Below are 22,007 nucleotides of genomic sequence, written 5' to 3' on the forward strand. Positions count from 1 at the left end.
AAGAATGGTTAATAAGGGCACTATTAGTTAGAGAAATGGTGGTTGCTGGAGCTTAGTCCTAGAGTCAGGGAAGTTGGGTCCAATAACAAAGTGAAAATAGTTTCCAAAGGCGCATATGGAGAAGGGATTTCTGGATAACAGAGGCAAAAAGCATGCATTTTGTCATATCTGCTCTTAAAGTGGTTCTTAAGCCTTAAGGTTTTCCACCATAATGCATTCTATACATTAAGGTGAAAAACCTTCTGTGCTGCAGGATCCCCTCCAGCTACCCCTTATACTTACCTGAGCGTGATCTGATCCATCGATGTGCATAAGAGCAGCTGCTCTTGCCGCTGTCTCCCTCCTTCTTGGGCAGATTGATAGCAGCGGGAGCCATAGATAGCACTGTGTCAATGTACGCAGACCGGGCGACTCGGGAACGAGCCTGCACGGGTGCCCCCATGGAAAGCAACTTTCCATGGGGGCACTCGCCGAGTCTGGAGTTCCGGCGGGGGACCCCAGAAGAGGAGGATCTGGGCTGCTCTGTGCTATACCATTGCACTGAACAGGTAAGTATACCATGTTTGTTATTTTAGTTAAAAAGGTTTAAAGTGGAATTCCAGCCTTCCCTCTTGCTACCTATCCTACCTAAACTGTGTTTTAAAAAAAAATGTTTAAACTTACTTATTTTTAGTCCACTCTGGTCCAGTCATGTGGAATCACAGGTTGTATTGTCCTGTGTCTATGAGCAGCGGTTGCAGGGGAGAGGAGGGAACAACGACAACGGCTGGGACATGGGATCCCACTCCCTCCTCTCCCCTGTAGCCACCACTCACTGGCACAGGGGACCACATGACTAGAGTGGACTACAAATAGGTATACAAATCATTTTTCAATCGGGGATGGAAGATAGGTAGTAGGAGGGTAGAGGGAACATTTATAAGCAGTTGGGTTAGGCTTGAATTTCACTTTTTTTTCACTTTGAATTTTATAAAATATATGACAGGTTATCTTTACAACGTTTTCCAAGACTAGTAATATTGCCAGTTGAGGTAACCCATAAGTGTGTACTGTATGCAGTACAGTAAGATTGCAATATTATAAGAAATGTAAATTGTAGTTCAAAAAGCTACTTTGCTTATTTCTGTATAAGGCTCCATTCACACTAGCATGATTTCTCCTGCGTCTGCTCTCGCACTGCAATAAAAAACAATGGAGGTCATGTTTTTTTCTATGGCGGGCGTTCACATTAATGAAACTTGGTGCAGTGCAATTTTTGAAAAGGTGCAGGTGCTTTTTTTGGTGCAGCATAGTGCTATTTTGGCCACGTAGACTTAAATGGAAGCACATGAAAATTGCATGAAAACACATGTCCATGCTTTTTGATGCTGCGTTGACAGAATTTTGGGTTTAACAGCCAGTCTCCTCCTACAAAAAAAGTGCATGAAGCATAAAAATGCATCAAAAATGTTTGTAAAAACACTGAAAAAAGGCATGCTTATTCAGCAGCACTAGTGTTAACCTAGGCTAAAGTTAGTTTTTTTGTGCACATGTAGTTCACAGGAGTATAGTGGCTGTGTGTGCAGTATGCAGAGTACAATGGGTGTGTGTTTGTGGTGCCTGCTTCAACAGAGCCTGTCTGCATACTTATGCATTTCTCAACTGGTAAGAATAGTGGAAATTTTAGCTTGTTTACTTATAGTTTGAGGTTGAGGGAAGACAAAGGCCTCATGGACATGGCATGTAAAAAACAAAGTTTTTAAGAGCGTTTTACTTTTTTTTCCCCAGCCTCTAAAGGCCCCAGTATGTTCTGAGGAGCTGGGCAAATGCCCAGTGTGCATGAGGCCAAAGGGTTAGGAGAAGGTATTGTTACAAAAGAGGTATACTGTTTACAGACTACAAGTAACCACAATCTGAAAATGAGAATATTGCCTAAAGTAATCTAATTATATCACTAAAAAATAAAAAAATCAAACTATCCTCCTCAGGATTGTTAATTGTACAGACTTAACAAAACACCATGGTACCTAATGTACCTAAAACCCAAAGACCCACTCAGCATCCTAAAAATAGGTTCTCAGTATACACTGTGTACACAATTACTAAGCAAATGAGTACACTGAACACTTTTTTTTCTCAACACTTTTCTTGCGAACCTGTTGACTATTTGCAACAAAGCCTTTGATGGTACTGTGATCATGCCCAATATCTTAGCAATTTCACGAGTGCTGTATCCCTCTGAAAGACTTTTTACAATTTCTGACTTTTAAGAGTCAGTTAAATCTATTTTTTGGCCCATTTTGCCTGAGGAAAAGAAGCTGCCTAATAATTATGCCACCTTGATATAGGGTGTTGATTTCCTTAGGCCACGCCCTCCCTCAGTACACAAATATACATCACCTGATATGCCTAAATCCAATAAGCATTCAAGTTTATACAGCTTGGAGTTGGGCAATATGCATAAAAATGATGATTTGGTAAAAAAACTCTTGCTTAATAATTGTGCACACAGTGTATACTGAGAAACTATTTTTAGGGTGCTGAATGGGTCTTTGAGACATTAGGTACCATAGTGTTTTGTTATGTCTGTGTTCAATAAACAATATTAAGCAAGTGAGTTACAGTAATAATACCAGCCCATACTAGAACCCCTCCTCCACCTTGCTGGCGTCCGAGTCAATGTGGAGCTCTGTGCCCATTACTGATCCAGGAACGGACCCATCCATCTGGTCTGGCAAGAGTCACTCTCATCTCATCAGTCCATAAAACCTTTGAAAAATCTGTCTTCAGATATTTCTTGGCCCAGTCTTAACGAATTCAACTTATGTGTCTTGTTCATTGGTGTTCGGGTTTCAGCCTTCCTTAGCTTGGCCATGTCTCTGAGCACTGAACATCTTGTACTTCTGGACACTCCAGGTAGGTTGCAGATTTGGAATATAACTGCACTGGAGGATAATGAGTTCCTGATAACTTCAAGTTTGGTTCTTCTCAAATCTTTGGCAATTAATTTGTGTTTTTTTTCTCAACACGTTTCTTGCGACCCTGTTGACTATTTGCAACAAAATGTTTGATGGTTCTGTGATCACTCCCCAATATCTTAGTAATTTCACGAGTGCTGCATCCCTCTGAAATACTTTTTACAATTTCTGACTTTTCAGAGTTAGTTAAATCTCTTTTTTAGCCCATTTTCCCTGAGGAAAAGAAGCTGCCTAATTATTATGCCACCTTGATATAGGGTGTTGATCTCCTTAGACCACACCCTCCCTCAGTACACAAATATACATCACCTGATATGCTTAAATCCAATAAGCATTCAAGTTTATACAGCTTGGAGTTGGATAATATGCATACAAAATGGTGATTTGGTCAAAAAACTCACTTGCCTAATAATTGTGCACACAGTGTATAACCATATTGTTGGCAAAAAAAGTCCTACACATCTGAAATAAACAATTGTAAATGGTTTTCCACTCACTTCATGCTTTTGTTGACATTTTTGAAATGTTATAGTTTTACGGCTGTGGTCCATTGTAGTGTGTAAACAGTATTTCCTTTTCAGTAGTATTATTCAGTATTCACTGTAGATGTTGGTCCTGTGGAGGGTTTATAGGCCGTTAACTTGCTTTTTTTGGTACAGTAATGAGGAGGTACATGGTTTGCTTTTCGTGCTCATAGGGAGGGGTTATAACTATGGCTGAGGGATAATAAAACAATACTAGGGAGGTTTGTGATGCTGTAGGCGTTGACTGATGTACTTTATTGTGAAACTGGTTAATGTCATAAAAAGGTTGAGGTATAGTGCAGTTTTTCTGGAGGTTATTTTATGCTGTTATTGGGGTATATCATGCCATTTAAAACAATGTACTCATTGCGGTCATGCCACAATGAGCATTTCATCATTACATGGTGCTTTTGTAGTCCTCAGCTCTATTGGAAACCTACAACTAGCAATGTGTATGGGTTTTTTTGTTGTGTTTTCTACACCTGTTATAGAAAATGATGAGAACCGAACAGTTTTAGTCAAAATAATCGCATTTGTGGTCCCTGAAGTGCAAGCAAATAAGTAATATCCATTCCTGTGGGATTTCTGAGCAAGACTTCAGGCCTGGTAATCTGAGCCTTCTCAGAGAATCTCTCCGCCAAGTAAAAGTCCTGCCTGGGAGTAGACACCACACAATGACTGCTATATTAGCTCAATAAACCTGCTCTGGCTAACAGTGCCACTGCTACTAGACAAGGGAATGGTAGTCGGTGGTGCTAAGCACAAAAGTCATGCACCTAGTAATAAAGTGAAACTAGTTTTATAGAAGTACATGGTGTAGGTTCTGGCTTAGTCAATAAGGCGCATCTGTTGGTTTCTGTTCTTAGGTGAGAATTCTAGGGCTAATTCACACCACAATTATTATTATACAGGATTTATATATCGCCAACAGTTTGCGCAGCACTTTACAATATAAAGGTAGACATTACAGTTACAATACAATTTGGTACAATAGGAAGCAGAGGGCCCTGCTCGTGCACTGTATATGTTGGTTGTGGTGTATTGACAATGATTGTCAGTTGCACACCAGTGCATGGTCTTTGTAACCCACTTGTGCTATTGCACACCAGGTCACACAGATGCTGATACTCTGTGTATTATTTTATGCTACCTTTTGAAAAACCATACAGGTCCTATTTTCTTTTCTTGCCTTGAGCCTAGTTAAAAAAAAACAAAAACGTATTACCTAATACAATGTCCCTCAATGCATGATATAACACTTGTGTTTCACCAGTCACCATACAGCGTTTTCATGTTAACAGGTCCTTACTTTTAAATGTTTTAACAGCTTCACTTTATTCATGACTGAGATTTGTAAGTCATATGTAACAATGTATGAATTTCTGTGAATCTGCCTAGTTTTCCAGCTGATTTTGCCTTTGTGTGGCTAGATACATTATACTTCTTCTGTGGTAATAAGTTTATAGTTTGTGAAACTGACACTTTTGTATAGTTTCTTTTTGTTACAGACTGTCTGACTTTTGACCCTTTTCTATGTCATTAGATGTAAAGAATGTGCTGGCCTTTGTGTTGCAGGTTTGCTACGAGGGAGCGGAATGCACTGATACTTTACAATGGCAGGTTTAATGAAAAGCACGATTTCATTGCACTGGAAATCATTGAGGAGCAAATCCAACTGACTTTCTCAGCAGGTACATAAACACTTCATTACAACACTTTCTAGGATTGTCTGAAGGTTTGCTGCACCAGTTCTACTTCAAACTAACTGTTTCTGATTTTATGTAGACCTCTAGGGACCCATATCAACCAGCCAAATCCTGTCAATTTACTATGCACTTTAAAATTGACAGCAAAGGTTTGCATGAATTCTGTGGAGACATTGCTTCATGAGCTTTGCCTTTTGTGTATTACAAGAATAAGAGCCCAAAGACTAAATTATACATGGTTAGGAACAGACTGTATTATTATTATGCAGTATTGCAGATTATTCAGTGTTTGTAATATTTTTGATGATAAATCAGCAATGATTTTCTCTTTGTCTTACTACTTAGCTTCCTGTTTTTTTTTTATAATTTTTTTGTTATTATTTTAATATGTTGCAAGGTCAATAATGTTTTAAAATAAAACTAAAGGTTACTAATTAGCTACCAATAATGTGATATGTGTAGAATATGAAAGTACAGCTAAAGGCAAACTTTTTTTCTTCATTTTGGATAGAGTAAGGGAGCATTATACCCCCTGTCAGTTTTTTCCCATCTGTCTGCCATTAAAGAGCAACCCCCCCCCCCGCACCCCCTTACTCCCCCATGACAGCGAACTGGAGTTCTTCTCCCTGCATCTGCTGTAACAATTTGAAAAGAGTGAGGGAATCCCTGATTATCACAAGAATTAGTGTCCCTATTGAAAGATTTCCTCTCTCTTCCTGTTCTGGTGTGAATGAATGAACAAGTACCAACAGACTTTGCGGCTGATGTCTTGTAGTTCTCAATGAGCTACCACGGCGTTGTTCAGCTCTCTAGTTAGTTCATTGATTCTTCCTGTCAGTGTGTATCTGCCTGCCCTTATGAGCTATGAGGACACAGATTACACTGACAATCTTCAGGAGTCCTACATGGATCCAGCAATTTGCTGATCACTGGTGCAATGCTTTCTAGGCTCCTACAAAAAGAAATAGTAAATGCACATTTTTTACCTGCAAAGAAATGTGCATTTAATAATTTTTTAAAAGGTGAACTTATCCTTTAATGATGTTAAATCTGCACATATGTTGAACTTAACATTTAAAACACTGTCACTGAGAATAGAGAATCAATAACATGTTAGGCCCCTTTCACACGGGCGGTTAGATTTCAGCTTTTAGCTGCATTTAGAGGAACTCAGTTACTGCAGCTAAATGCAGACAATGCATCCCTATGGCTCAATTCAAACACTGCATTTAGCAACGTTTTCATAACATACGGTTTTATGCATTTATGTAAAATAAAGTTGACTGCGTCCAGGAGCAATGTATCACAGCTGTCTGTACTGTGATTAACTGCGTTTATCTACAAAGAAAAAATAAGTAAACAGTTGCATTAGAAAAGGCAAGAATTTACTATCGCTAAATGCAGCCGCATGTAAACGCACATAATCACAGATAAACACAATGTACAAACACGAGTGATATCTGTGCCAGGAGTGTTGGATTTACAAAATAAGAAAAACATGCATTTACAAGCGGCAGAACAACCACCTGTGTGAAAGAGGCCTAAGACTGCATTTCAGTTTCACATGTAAGCAGCTGTTAATGGCAGCACTGTACAATGAATGCTCTTATGATCAGAATAAGCTACTTTACTGTCGGGGTTATTACAGCAATTAACAGCAGATTAGTCAATACAAGTGCAACATAGCTAAGAAGCCTCTGGGATTTGTTACTGCTACATTACCATCATTGTGCAAAGACATGCTTAACATTTATTAACAGAAGTGTGTTCATGTTTTTATATATATATATATATATATATATATATATATATATATAATTTTTTTTTTTTTATATATATATATTGTGTGTGTAAATATAGATTTTTTTTAATTTTGCTTATATTGTGTTGTTTGCTGAAGCAGGTCTTTGTCACTCAGCTAAGCTAGAGATTGTGTATATTAAATATCACTCTTAATACTTAAAAGTGTCAGTGATTTTGTTGCTCCCGACATGACCCCTCTCATTATTTACCTACTACATCAATGTGAAAGTTATTGTCTAAATATTGCCAGAACACTTGCTAACTGATATGGCCCAGCTGTAAGGATAAAATAAACACATGGTACAGGTGTCATGCAGTTTATTACTTTACATTCCTCTTTGCACAATTTTGAGAGTGGTATTAAACTCAAAAGCAAACATTTATTATATTGCAGCTTACCATTTCTTACCCTGGCAGCTTCAGATTGTCAGTGTATTTAAGTCTGCTAGTACATATAACCCCCCCCCCCCAGCCAATGCTGCAGTTCAAAGGTGCTCCATGTGCTCATTTATCCAGAGTGGTGGCAATGTAGTACAGGAGGAATGATACTGGCCAGATCACCAGATGAAAACAGAGGGGGGGGGGAGACTAGGAAACGAAAACTGGTGCAGCCACCATATCGAATGATTGGTAAACTGCAATACATATGTATTCAATTTTTGGTTTTGGGTTTAGTACTGCTTAAATATTTACAGACTAATTATGTAAAAACTGAACTCTAAGCAATCAGTGCAGTTATGTATTCTTTAAACATCATCAACTGTATTTTCATTGCAACAAAAACAGATACAAGAACCTCAGCCTCCTGTGATATCCTTGTGCTGCAGTAAATAGTATGGAAGAGAGAGGAACAGCAGTCCAAGCCAATCGAGCTGTGCTGCAGTGACTTAGGTGCTGACATTGACAACTGACCATGAGGATGCTGAGGAATGACCTCATCAGTATGTTGCTACTTCAGCAAGCTGGGGAATATGTTTTTGTCCACTGTTCTTCCAGCTGTGTTGCTGTTTCAGTAGAGGTTGAGAATGTGGCTTTGTTTTCTGGCAGGGGAACCTAGATCTTTTCATCTGTATATTAACCACTTGCCGCCCTGCCACTGTAGAAATACGGCGGCAGGGCGGCACGGGCAGGCAAAACCACGTTTTAAAACGTGTGTTTTGTAAACAGCTAGGGGGTGTGCCTGGAGTTCCACTTTAATGACAAATTCACTTGCACTATATTAAGGCACTGAGTGACTGACAATGTTGTAAGAAACTTTTTCACCATACAGCTTAAACCTCCTGAATCCTTGTGTTAGCCATGATTAAGGTCTGTTTCATGTCATTTCAATAAAGGATATTTCCATTTGACGTTTACCTGACTACTGATTGTCCCTCCAAAATTTATTGTCAGGTGCTTATGGCACTTAGGGTGGTAAGGGTACACTTCAGACATGAGATATGTTCACAAACATACACGCACATACTATGGAAATACATATATAGAACTAAAAAAAAGATAAAACATTCCTGTGTTTGTTTTTTTATATTGTACAGAACAAATATAGCATTTTAGCATTTTCTCCGTAGAAACCAATCAGCTTCCAGGTTTTATTGTCAATGCTTAATTGAACAAGCTGCAGTTAGAAGCTGATTGGCTACCATGCACAGCTGCATCAGATTCTGGGTGCTCCAGTTTTCATAAATCTCTCCCATAGTTACAACTTTGCAATATTTGTAACTCTTCTTGACTGAACAGCATTTGACATCTGCATAGTAAATTCCTGTTCCTTTGATTGATCTGTAAATATACTAGCTCCTATTGTAATAAGTAGTGTGTGCATTCACACAGGGGCTACTCTAAAGAAAAGTGCAAATCTTTCTTCGAGTTGGGTCTCAGTTTATATTTCAGTTGAACTGCTTCTACTGCTTTCCATCATAATATTTAGACAATGTATTATTCCACGCCATGTCAAGGAGCTCTTCGTTTCATGTAATGTTGTTGCGAATGTTATAATTACAGAGTGTTTCTCACACGCGGTACAGCATACGTCCTGCTTTTGCAAGTCTTGGCAAACCTGAATAATATATATACTCTTAATATGCTTTCTGTTGCATTACGCACTATACCGATCTACGAGTCTTCTTGATATACCATTTCTTTGTCAATTAATAGGGATTATCTGAGCTTTACTTAACTTCTCTATAAAGGTGCTGCCATATTGTATTGTGAGTGGCTTGCATCATGCTTTATGGGCGGCTTAACATGTAGAAGCTTGTGTCTGTGTCTGGTTGTGTCTGGTTTTGCAAGACCCTAGGGATAATATGACACATTTATCTATTGCTGGTTGTAAATTAATTTTTGGGCATTTCAAGTCTAAGCCAGGACTCCCATTGCTTTCTTGGAATTAGTTAGAAGCTTGTTACCATAAAGGGTGTGTGAATCAGCCCCGTACATTGTTACAGGATCCCATAGTTGACACAAGTCACTTGTTCACATGTTTGGATTTAGTGTTTGGATGCCTATGTGGAGGCGTAGAACTTGAAAGGGCCTAGCTCCAGAACTATGACAGTGGAATAATTGGGTGGGGCAGAATCAACTGTTATTACTTACAAATTCAGACAAATCTGGAATATTTGGTAGAACCCACAAAACTACCCCCCCCCCTTTCTATTTTTAATACACCTTTTAATATACCTTTCTATCATCTACCCGTCCTCCATCCATAGATAATGATTTATTCATAGAAGCTGAAGTACAGCTTCTATAAATGGAGAGGCTGGGCAGAGTGGGCGGGCATAGTCAACCATCTTGATGAGTGCCTGTCACAGCTCCCTCCGTTCTGTTAACCCCTGCTGCACCACAAGATTACAGAAAAGAGGGTGGGGACGATTGGAGGAGGAAGATCTCAAGGAAACCTGGAACCCAGCAGCACAAGCGGCACATCAGATTAGTAAGTAGTGTCCCTTGTGCTGATTATTATTTTTTTTTTTTTTCAACTAAACTTGGGCTTTAGGGCGCATTAACACTAGAATGCTGTATGGGAAACCCATGTTCCATGCTGGTTTCCTGCACTGCATTCATATCGCACTGCCCTTGTGATCTGCAGGGGGTGTCAGTGCAAAGTTAGAACACCCCAAAAACAGCGCATCTGCCCACACCAAAAGTACATGCAATCCGGTTGAAGTGCGTTTCCAAAAGTAGTGCATGCTTTACTTTTGGTGCGTTGTAGTTTTAGCCCATTCATAATGAACAGGCTGAACTTGCATCACACAGAACTGCATGTGAATTGCGCAGGAACATGCAGCGCATTCCTGTGTGATGCACATGCATTTCCTAGTGTGAATGGCATATAAGCAGTATCATTGTTCTTTGTGTAAAACCTGCTCAATTTTGTATTTGCAAAGTTTGAAACAAAATGTTCCTTCTTCTGTCTTGTCTGGCTGTATACCTGTTTCCAGTAGTTATACTAACCAGAATACAGTAAAAAATTACCCAAAAGTAAACCAGGCTGGACAATATTCAATGTGGGCATATGATGAAAGAAATAATAAGCAGAGGTTACTTTCAGTGAGAAACACTTGTCAGAATGATCAATAGATCCAGAAATATAGGCAATAGAAATGATATGGAGATATCCACTTTTCCTGCTATGTGTCTGCCAAGATTCTGGAATGGTCCTCTAATGTGATCAGTAGCAATCTTTAGCAGTCAGAAGGGTGTGGGGTAATCTTGACTTTAACAATAAGCCATCTTTTACATGTACACTTTTCTAATGATTGTTTTAGACAGTTTGTTGTTTAGATGTGTAACCTTCACTTATGAATATTTTATTATGTGCTCACTTTAAATTGTCCAAGGTTGTAAAAGATCTGTTAGAATCGGGAAGAAGCAAAGCTTTTGGCTGCAGATATGAACTGATGTAATTTAGAATAATGATACTGTAGATCAAATAACACGTGGTGCTCCATAATTTTCTGTTGGTACCTCCCTTGATTTAGGAGCCAATGCTCTTAAAAAAAAAACATTGCATTCTGACTTTCCCAAGCTATTTCAAGCTGCATTCAACACACAAAAACTTTCAAAGGATATAGATTCTCTGTGGATATTGACGACAACACCAAACACCCTTGCAAACCCAGACATGATCATGTAAATGTGTAGCACAGTGATTGTCACTACCACGTTTCCTCTGCAAGCCCACGCACTTCAGGCAGCCTTTAGAGACATTCTTACATTTCTCATTACTTTGATTAAAATGTACTCAATTGAGAGCTGTTTTCACTTTATAATTATTTGTCACAGCAGCTTGCCCTAACTATAGGATTAGGACTTCTCATGGATTTGCAGTGCACTAACTAGAATACAAACATAGACAAGCAAAAGCGCTTTGTATGTTCAGAATAACAAATGTTATCAGTAAACAAAACTGTTTGATGCAACCTGTGGCATTATCTTTTTTGTGAGCTGGAAGGAACAGCTGAACCAGCCTAGTTGACTTGACCTGAGTTATCAAACTTCAGTTTACATAGTATATAGTGTATAGTAAAAGAGGGAACTTGTTATCTCTGCATATAAATGTGTCTCGCCCTCAGGTGTGTATCATATAAAACTCAAGTGAGAGGCTGGCGGAATGTGTTTGACTTTCAGAAAGCCTTGCCTTTATTTACCCGTATTTCTAAGGTTCAGTAAATGTTTGTTTTGCAGTAGTTATTCACCTGCAGAACATACTGTTAAACTATTTGATTTGGACAATCTCTTCAGAGCATTCAGTTGTGTGCAAAAGGAAACTTTTATTTTTAATGTGCTTTTTCCTGCTGTCCTATCCCATGGGGTTGATTTACTAAAGGCAAATAGTCTGTGCATTGCAAGTGCACTCCAAGTGTATAGTATATTTGCCTTTAGTAAATCAGCCCCATTGCGTGGGTGTACATGTGTGTATATGTATAAATAGATGTATTTTGTTTTATTTTTCAAGATTTTAAAAGTGATTATAGTAATTTTAGGGCTAATTTTGGTTTATTCATGTTTTGTTAACCTCTTTTTCTGTGTAAAGTTTATAAATGTATGTGCAGGTGTTAGTCCTACACGATGATTGTGTACTCACTATCAGTAGATAGTCACCAGAAAATCTGATTGGCACATGGGAGCGAGTGGAAATATGTTGCTATTAATAAAGTCAACCCGTGCATTGGCTAAGCAATACTTAAACAAAAGGATTGGCTTTTGTGTGCGGAAACTGATTAAAGTAGTTCGTTTAGGTTCATATTTGTACAGCATGTATTTGTGTTTAATAATTATGTTTTCATGCATATTAGATTTATGTGATATACATATTTATTCATAATAGTGCTGTGTAGCCCCCTCATCACCTCCTCCCATGCTCCGCTCCAGAGCCTCTCCCATCCTCTCGAGCTCCCCCAATCTGTTTGCCTGTCTTTTTCTCTGAATTTAGTCCATTTTGGAAAACTCATCTCTTTAGGCAAGCCTATCCTGCCTCTACATAAAAACTGGGCTTTACTGAAGGGTTTGTCAAATCATAATAAACAAAGTATGGTGAGAGACGCAATAATGCATCAAGCATATTTACCAATTCAAGGTTATGGCCCGCAGACAGGACCTTAAATGTACAAAATGTGCAGAAAATAAGGACACATTGGCATATTATTTTTGGTAATGTCTCTTGGTTACTAATTTTTAGAAGCAAGTATTGGTTTATACATCCAAGATCTGTGGTTATTCCAGAAGTGCTAGTTTTGTTTAGCTATTGGGAGACAGAACCAATGGGACAGTCAGAAAAATGTAATACAGAATGGGTTCACATTTCTCTAATAACAGCAAGAAGGTGCATATGTAGAGAATGGCTTAACCCATTGTCCCAACCTTGTAAAGGGTACAGAGAGATATAAATAATTTGCTATATTTAGAAAATCTACCAATTATAGCAGGTGATTGGGGGGGGGGGGGAGTTTGCAAAAGTCGAAGAAAATGATTCAACGATGGGCCCTATATATACAAAAATCCCTACCGCGTCCATTATTCACCGGGTCCCGGCTGGTGATTAGTCGCTGGCGCCCGGTGATTGCTGAGGATCTCCGACGGGGAGGAGAACTGTATGTAAACAATAAAGTTCTCCTCCCTTTCAGCTCGTGCACACTCCTTTGGATGGCTTTGCACAGCCATCCAAAGCAGTGTGATTTCAGTGAAGCACAGACACACAGCCCACAGTAAAACAGCACACAGTTAACCCTTTGATTGCCCTCATTAACCCCTTCCTGCCCAGTGCCATTAGTACAGTGTCAGTGCTTTTTTTTTTTTTTTTTTTAGCACTGATCACCGTATTGGTGTCATTGGGGATGTCAGTGACACCAAGTCAGTTCCACCCAGTGTCAGAATTCCCACTGCAGTCCCGCAGTCCCGCTATAAGTCACTGATCACCACCATTACTAGTAAAAATTGAAAAAAAAAATTCAAGTATCTATAACGCCATTTGTAAACGCTAAAACTTTCACGTAAACCATTTAATTTACATGTATTTGGATTTTTTTTTAGCAAAGACGTAGCAAAATACATGTTGGCCTAAATTTATGATGAAATTTTAACAAATCATGTTTGCAATCAATGGCCCGCATTTATGGGAGTATTTTGTAGTATAGTGTCCCATAGAAGATGTTGATTCTGAAAGGAAAGTAAAGGTTTTCTGACAAATCTGATATATAATGTTGTGGGTTTTTTTTTTTATGTACCTTATATTTCACATTTAAGATTCTAGATTACGATCAATCGGTGAAAAAATTTTATATACTAAAAGAGAGTTGCGTTGGTGAGAAATTAACAGAAAATTAAGTACACTATTTTGCCAAAAGTATTGGGACGCCTGCTTTTACACACGCATGAATTTTAATGCCTATCTTAGTCTGTAGGTTTCAATATTGAGTTGGCCCACCCTTTGCAGCTATAACAGCTTTGACTCTTCTGGGAAGACCGTCCACAAGGTTTAGGAGTGTGTCTATGGGAATGTTTGACCATTCTTCCAGCAGCGCATTCGTGAGGTCAGGCACTGATGTTGGACAAAAAGGTCTACCTCGCAGTCTCTGCTCTAATTCACCCAAAGGTGTTTTATCGGGTTAAGGTCAGGACTCTGTGTAGGCCAGTCAAGTTCCTCCGCCCTAAACTCACTCATCCATGTCCTTATGGACCTTGCTTTGTGCACTGGTGTGCAGTCATGTTGGAACAGGAAGGGGTCATCCCCAAACTGTACCCACAAAGTTGGGAGCATGAAATTGTCCAGAATGTCTTGGTCTGCTCGTGCCTTAAGAGTTCCCTTCACTGGAACTAAGGGGCCAAGCCCGACCCCTGAAAAACAACCCCACACCATAATACCCCTTCCACCAAACTTTACATTTGGCACAATGCAATCAGGCAAGTACCATTCTCCTGGCAACTGCCAAACCCAGACACATCCATCAGATTGCCAAACAGAGAAGCGTGATTCGTCACTTCAGAGAACACATATCCACTGCTCTAGAGTCCAGTGGCGGCGTGCTTTACGCCACTGCATCCAATGCTTTGCATTGCACTTGGTAATGTAAGGTTTGGATGCAGCTGCTTGGCCATTGAAACCCATTCCATGAAGCTCTCTACACACTGTTGTGCTAATCTGAAGTCCACACGAAGTTTGGAGGTCTTTAGTTATTGACTCTGCAAACAGTTCGCGCCTCAGCATGCTCTGACCCCAGATTGTCATTTTACGTGGCTTACCACTTTGTGGCTGAGTTGCTGTTGTTCCCGATTTTTTCCACTTTGTTGTAATACCACTAACAGTTGACCGTGGAATATTTATTAGCAAGGAAATGTCACGGATGGACTTATCGCACAGGTGGCAACCTATCACGGTACCACACTTGAATTCACTGAGCTCCTGAGAGCGACCCATTCTTTCACAAATGGTTGTAGAAGTAATCTGCATGCCTAGGTGCTTGATTGTATACACCTGTGGCCATAGAGGTGATTGGAGCACCTGAATCCAATGATTTAGAGGGGTGTCCCAATACGTTTGGCAATATAGTGTATATAGGAATTTAGTGGTCAGAGCTGATCTGGTGATGGGTTATAGAAAGAAAGGAGGAGTTAGGAAAAGATTGGGATAATTGATATTATTAAATTTTGGACTCCCTCTTATTTTAAGGTGAAATGTTTTTGTAAAGCAATATTTCTGAAAAATTAATAAAATGTTTGGAAAAATACTGTTCTATTTTACTTTCTCTATAAATTCACTCCTTTCAACCCTCTTGTATCGAGCTATACTGTAACCGTACTGCCACCCTTTATTTTGTAATGTACTGCGCGAACAAATGGCCCTATATAAATCCAGTATTATAATATTAGTTGTAGTAATAATAATAATATTAACAACAATAATATATTCCTTTAGTGGTGGCCAGAATCAACTTGTGCAAAGATGGATAGAAATACAAAGTCAGCTATATCGCTGAAAACTGGATTTATTTTCATAAAAAGTAGCCTATCATACTGCCAGTTTTTAGGTGCTGCAAGGATAAGTACAAATGTATATTTCATAGCTGTGTAAAACCCAGAGGTGTTTTTACTCATTGGGATTGATGTACTGTGTAATGAAACAATCCTAATACGTAATGAAGACATTAACAAAGTCCTGCATTGGGATGACTAACTCATTATCCTTTATTTATATAGCACCAGCATATTGTACAATGCTAATGTAAATGTTATGTTTACAGGGGAAAGCACTACAAAGGTCAGCCCCCACATTGAAGGTGGAGTAAGTGATGGACAATGGCATTCTGTACAAGTGCAGTACTACAATAAGGTAAGAATACCCCCAACATTAGACTGCAGTATGTGTGAGAAGCAAATTATGGTCCAGAGTTGGAGTTTTTTTTCCCCAAGTCTGCTGTAAAACGTTCTAATGTTACTTGCTTTATAACAAATGACTGAGCTAATCTGCTATTAAATGTCAGTGTATTAAAAAGGTGGATTGTTATTTGAATAGGCTATATTTAAAGGCTTTTTCTTTTGATCAAAAAGGTGTGAACACATACAACATAGAAAATATTAATGCTTAAAGCAGAAATGTACCTATAGCAACTTCGTAAAAAGTGATGTTCTTTAGCAAGAAACATACATTCCACATCATTAATGATGCTACCAAAATTAGTGCGTGCTGTAAATTGCCTCCGGCATTGTTCCTGTTTTTTCTTGCTGAAGGCTGTCATTTTGCTCAAGCCGAGAGCCCCAAGCAGCAGTAATTCTATCAGCAGATCGGGCCTCTACATTTTCGGCACAGTGCCTAAAAATAGAGATCATGTGCAGAGCAGGGTGTAACAGTGTATTACTGGATTTTAAACAGCGTAGGCACTTATTTTTAATGATTTACATAGCTACACCTGCAAAAGGTGATAGCCTGAAATGAACTAGCAGGACTTCATTTTCCACTTTAAGCTCACCATAGATGAAGTGAAATTTGGCAGGTTCAGCAGGGACCGGCCACATTTTGAACCATATGTGGACACTCCCGCTCGACAAGAGCTGGCTTAACGATCGTCTTCTGTCATCTTCTTGTTGGAAAGTTTTTCTCGATCAACAGGTACAGCCGCTGATTAGTGTATTCTGATAGCAGAGAGTCCTCACTGTCAGAATACAATGTATCAGTGGGGAGGATTTCCTTATCCTTAATTTTGTGGATGCAGAAATCTGTTGTGTATTTTTTTTTTTTCTGTTCAGCCCACTGACAAATCCATCTATGGCCAGACTAATGCGTGGTACAAACATTCAGGTTTTTTTTTCATTCACACCAGCAGGCTGAATGAAAAAAACCCCCAAAAAACTGAGAGGATGCTGTACTAAACAAGCGATGTTAGTGCAGCAATCTCTCTCACTGTGTCTTTGTGTTCTGTCAGGGGGACAGCCATTGGCTTTGAGCAGTGATCGAATGCTGGCTTTTCAGCATGCCCCTTCGACAAATATTCGGACCAATATTCAGTCTGTGTGTACCCAGCTTTTGTAAGTTGTATTACTTACTATTACTAGCCCCTCTTCCATTATTTGAAGAATAGAGTTGCCTGAGTTTTAAGTGCTGATCATCATTAAAGACAGTCTGCCTTGTTTTCAGCCTACCTATGTAATCTTAAAGAGGAGCTCCAGGCTCCCCCCCCAAAAAAAAAAAAAACTAAGTCAGCAGCTACAAATACTCTAGCTTTTAATGACAAAGAAATGTCCCTCATAGAACAAATCAGATTGCAGCTGTCATTTTTCAGGGTGGAAAAGGAAATGAACAAATGACACAATGTCATGTACATCTATTTTCATTTTATAAATAAACCTTGGTGTCTTTGCTGCTCAAAATCATTGCAGTATCTGAAAAGTCTTTGAAGCATCCTTTGAAAATACACACATCCATGCAAGATCTAGTGATTCTAGTATCCTGGAAATAATGTATAAAGTGGCTCTACTTGGATTATAGACATTGCATTGTTTATTGTCTGAGCTTGCCCAGTGAGGGAATGTTTCACTGGCTAGTAAATTCATCTGTAACAGATCTGTGATGTCAAAGATTTTTTCTTGTAAACACTCTTATTAAAATGATTGGTGAAGAAACTCAAATCTTTATCTCACCTGTAGGCAACAAGAAATGTCTAGAAAATATGTCTTTTTGACACATTACGAGTGAGGTCGATGGTGGCTTTGCATTTGATTTCAAGCCAAACAATGAGCTGAAAGTTAGGACTGGGATGATACGGGAAAGGTGAACAAAAGGTGTGCCGGGGCTCATAAATAGGCTGCTCACGTTTCACTGCTGTATTAACTAGACATTGGCTGTGTATAAAGTTACTCCTGTACATATGGAAAGGGGCCCGCTAATGTTTCTGGAATGTTCGGTCCCTGGTGTTTAATTGACCTTTTTTTTTGTTTTCATTCTCCTTCAGGTCAGTGGGCAGCAGTCCCTAGTGAGTTCAGTTCAGCCCCTAGTTACAGGTCTTTGTACTGTGACTTTGAGCTAGTCTACTGTGCCCTTTGAAAATGAGCTTTACCTAATTATTCTGGATATTTCTAATTAGTTGTAGCAAAAGTGAAATTTACTGGTGGGCTCTGGGGCTGTGACCTTTCTGACTTTTCTTTAACAAGTGCTCAGAGAAAAATCATCTTTAGGGGAACTATAATAATTATGATGTATTCTTAAAGTATATTGAAGGGCCTTTATATTCCTTTATTATAAGAATGAGTGTACAGGTCATTTGTTTGAAGTTGATACCCAAGACACACACATTGTTTATTTTGTTTGGGTGTTCAATCTCACTTTTATGTGTTTTTTTTTTTTTTTTTTTTGCTTTTATATGGTTGTTATGACTTCATGGTGAACAAAGAAGTATGTACTACACTTGATCTTAGCCAGAACAAAGAAGTATGTACACAACTTACAAAATGTTGTTGAATGTGCGTGTGTTTATGTATGTATGATTATGTGTGTGTGTGTGTATATATGTGTGTGTGTGTGTGTGTATATGTGTGTGTGTGTGTGTGTATATATATATAGTGGGGCAAAAAAGTATTTAGTCAGCCACCAATTGTGCAAGTTCTCCCACTTAAAAAGATGAGAGAGGCCTGTAATTGGCATCATAGGTAGACCTCAACTATGAGAGACAAAATGAGAAAAAAAATCCAGACAATCACATTGGCTGATTTGGAAAGAATTTATTTGCAAATTATGGTGGAAAATAAGTATTTGGTCACCTACAAACAGGCAAGATTTATGGCTCTCACAGACCCGTACCTTCTTCTTTAAGAGGCTCCTCTGTCCTGCACTCATTACCTGTATCAATGGCACCTGTTTGAGGTTGTGGATAGGTGTCTTTTATACTGATAACAAGTTCAAACAGTCACACTCCAAACTCCACTATGGTGAAGACCAAAGAGCTGTCGAAGGACACCAGAAACAAAATTGTAGACCTGCACCAGGCTGGGAAGACTGAATCTGCAATAGGCAAGCAGTTTGGTGTGAACAAATCAACTGTGGGAGCAATAATTAGAAAATGGAAGACATACAAGTCCACTGATAATCTCCCTCGATCTGGGGCTCCACGCAAGATCTCACCCCGTGGGGTCAAAATGATCACAAGAACGGTGAGCAAAAATCTCAGGACCACACGGGGGGACCTAGTGAATGACCTGCAGAGAGCTGGGACCAACGTAACAAAGGCTACCATCAATAACACACTACGCCGCCAGGGACTCAGATCCTGCAGTGCCAGACGTGTCCCCCTGCTTAAGCCAGTACATGTCCGGGCCCGTCTGAAGTTTGCTAGAGAGCATTTGGATGATCCAGAAGAGGATTGGGAGAATGTCATATGGTCAGATGAAACCAAAATAGAACTGTTTGGTAGAAACACAACTCGTCGTGTTTGGAGGAGAGAGAATGCTGAGTTGCATCCAAAGAACACCATACCTACTGTGAAGCATGGGGGTGGCAGCATCATGCTTTGGGGCTGTTTCTCCGCAAAGGGACCAGGACGATTGATCCATGTAAAGGACAGAATGAATGGGGCCATGTATTGTGAGATTTTGAGTGCAAACTTCCTTCCATCAGCAAGGGCATTGAAGATGAAACATGGCTGGGTCTTCCAACATGACAGTGATCCCAAACATACCGCCCGGGCAACAAAGGAGTGGCTTCGTAAGAATCATTTCAAGGTCCTGGAGTGGCCTAGCCAGTCTCCAGATCTCAACCCCATAGAAAACCTTTGGAGGGAGTTGAAAGTCCGTGTTGCCCAGCGACAGCCCCAAAACATCACTGTTCTAGAGGAGATCTGCATGGAGGAATGGGCCAACATACCAGCAACAGTGTGTGCCAACCTTGTGAAGACTTACAGGAAACGTTTGACCTCTGTTATTGCCAACAAAGGATATATAACAAAGTATTGAGATGAACTTTTGATATTGACCAAATACTTATTTTGCACCATAATTTGCAAATAAATTCTTTCCAAATCAGCCAATGTGATTGTCTGGATTTTTTTTCTCATTTTGTCTCTCATAGTTGAGGTCTACCTATGATGCCAATTACAGGCCTCTCTCATCTTTTTAAGTGGGAGAACTTGCACAATTGGTGGCTGACTAAATACTTTTTTGCCCCACTGTATATATATATGTGTGTGTGTGTGTGTGTGTGTGTGTGTGTATATATATTATGTAAGTTTAATAATATAACTTTGATTACAAAGTCTTCAGTTTTAAATATTTTAGTATAGAAACTCAAAAGGCACAGCTGTATACCCTCAACACGCATACAGTTGAATCTCAATGGATCAGAATATCATAAAAAAGTTAATTTATTTAAGTAATGCAATTCAAAAAGTTAAACTCATATACAGTGCTCAGCATAAATGAGTACACCCCTTTTGAAACGTAAGATTTTAAACTTACTCAATGAACACATGAACAATTTCTAAAAATTTTGACAAAACTGAGTTGTATAGAACATTTGTTTAGCTCATTACATGAAAGTAAGGTTAATAATATAACTTAATTACAAAATCTTCAGTTTTACTCAAATTAGTAGATGCAAAAATGAATACACCCCACAACAAAAACTACTACAACTAGTATTTTGTATGACCTCCATAATTTATAAGGACAGCAACAAGTCTTCTAGGCATGGAATGAACAAGTTGGTGACATATTGCAACATCTACCTTTTTCCATTCTTCAAGATCGACCTCTATTAGAGCCTGGATGCTGGATGGATAGTGATGCTCAACTAATCCCTTCAGAATTCTCCATAAGTGTTCGATTGGGTTCAGATCAGGAGACATATTTGGCCACTGAATTTCATTCACCCTGTTTTTCTTCAGAAATTCAACAGTGGCCCTAGATGTGTGTTTTGGATCATTGTCATGTTGGAAAAGTGCACAACGACCAAGGGCACGAAGTGATGGTAGCATCTTCTCTTTCAATATAGAGCAGTACATCTTTGTATTCATGATACCATCAATGAAATGCAGTTCCCAGACTCCAACAGCACTCATTCAGCCCCACAGAAGGACACTGCCACCACCATGCATCTCTGCAGGCACCATGCATTTTTCTTTGTACTTCTCACCTTTGCGACACCATACGGTTTTGAAGCCATCAGTTCCAAAAACATTTATCTTGGTCTCATCAATCCAGAGTACAGAGTCCTAGTAGTTTTCTTTTTCTTCAGCATGGCCCCTGGCAAATTCTAGGTGGGCTTTTTTGTGCATGGGCTTTAGGAGAGGCTTCCTTCGTAGACGACACCCATGCATGCCATTCCTCTGCAGTGTACACCGTATTGTGTCATGGGAAACAATCACTCCAGTTTGGCTTTCTATTTCTTTAGCTAACTGCAGTAAACTTGCACAGCGATTTTCTTCAACCCTTTCCTTGAGAAGACTTACCTGTCGAGGTGTTAACTTCCGTGGACAGCCTGGACATCTCTGTGAGATAGTTGCAGTTCCATCTTTGTTAAATTTTCCATCTTTGTTTAATTTTTGCTACAGTATTCTGACTGATAAGTAAAGCTTTGCTGATCTTGTAGCCTTTACCTTTCTTGTGTAAAGAAATTTTCTTTCTCTGGCTTTGTGACATTTCTCTTCCATGTGGTGCCATTGCTGACAGCATGAAATGGAAAGGGGTTTTCTTTGTTAAGTAACGCCTTTTAAAATAAACTGTCTGCTGGACACCTGTTTAATGACTCACCTGTATTTGAATTTTTGTCAGTTAGGATTTTGTTGTCTAAAATTTAGCTTTGCTCCTATATATTCATTTTTGCTACATAGTCTTGAATGAATTTGTCAGGAAAAATACTTTTTTGTGTACAAACAACAAATCTTGTTTGTAATCAATGGCCCGCATTTGTGGGAGTATTTTGTAGCATAGTGTCCCATAGAAAATGTTGATTCTAAAAGGAAGGTAAAGGTTTTCTGATAAATCTATTGGGGTGTACTCATATATGCTGAACACTGTGTGTGTATGTATATATATAT

The 22,007-nt window shown here is 39.1% G+C and overlaps 1 protein-coding gene across 6 annotated transcripts in view; it reads left to right on the forward strand.

Annotated features, from left to right (window-relative positions):
• CELSR1 (cadherin EGF LAG seven-pass G-type receptor 1) overlaps positions 1 to 22,007 on the forward strand; it is a 198,715-nt gene that overhangs the window by 95,395 nt on the left and 81,313 nt on the right. For all 6 annotated transcript variants that reach the window (XM_089684862.1, XM_089684839.1, XM_089684847.1 and 3 more), the window contains exons 4-5: positions 5,057 to 5,172; positions 15,729 to 15,817. In XM_089684862.1, coding sequence (XP_089540988.1) covers positions 5,057 to 5,172; positions 15,729 to 15,817 — 205 coding nt within the window. The remainder of the gene's footprint in view (positions 1 to 5,056; positions 5,173 to 15,728; positions 15,818 to 22,007) is intronic.

The sequence above is a fragment of the Staurois parvus genome, unplaced genomic scaffold (genome assembly GCF_062004578.1).
Source record: "Staurois parvus isolate SC_StPar_1 unplaced genomic scaffold, SC_StPar_1.0 ptg000019l, whole genome shotgun sequence".
Lineage (NCBI taxonomy): Eukaryota > Metazoa > Chordata > Amphibia > Anura > Ranidae > Staurois > Staurois parvus.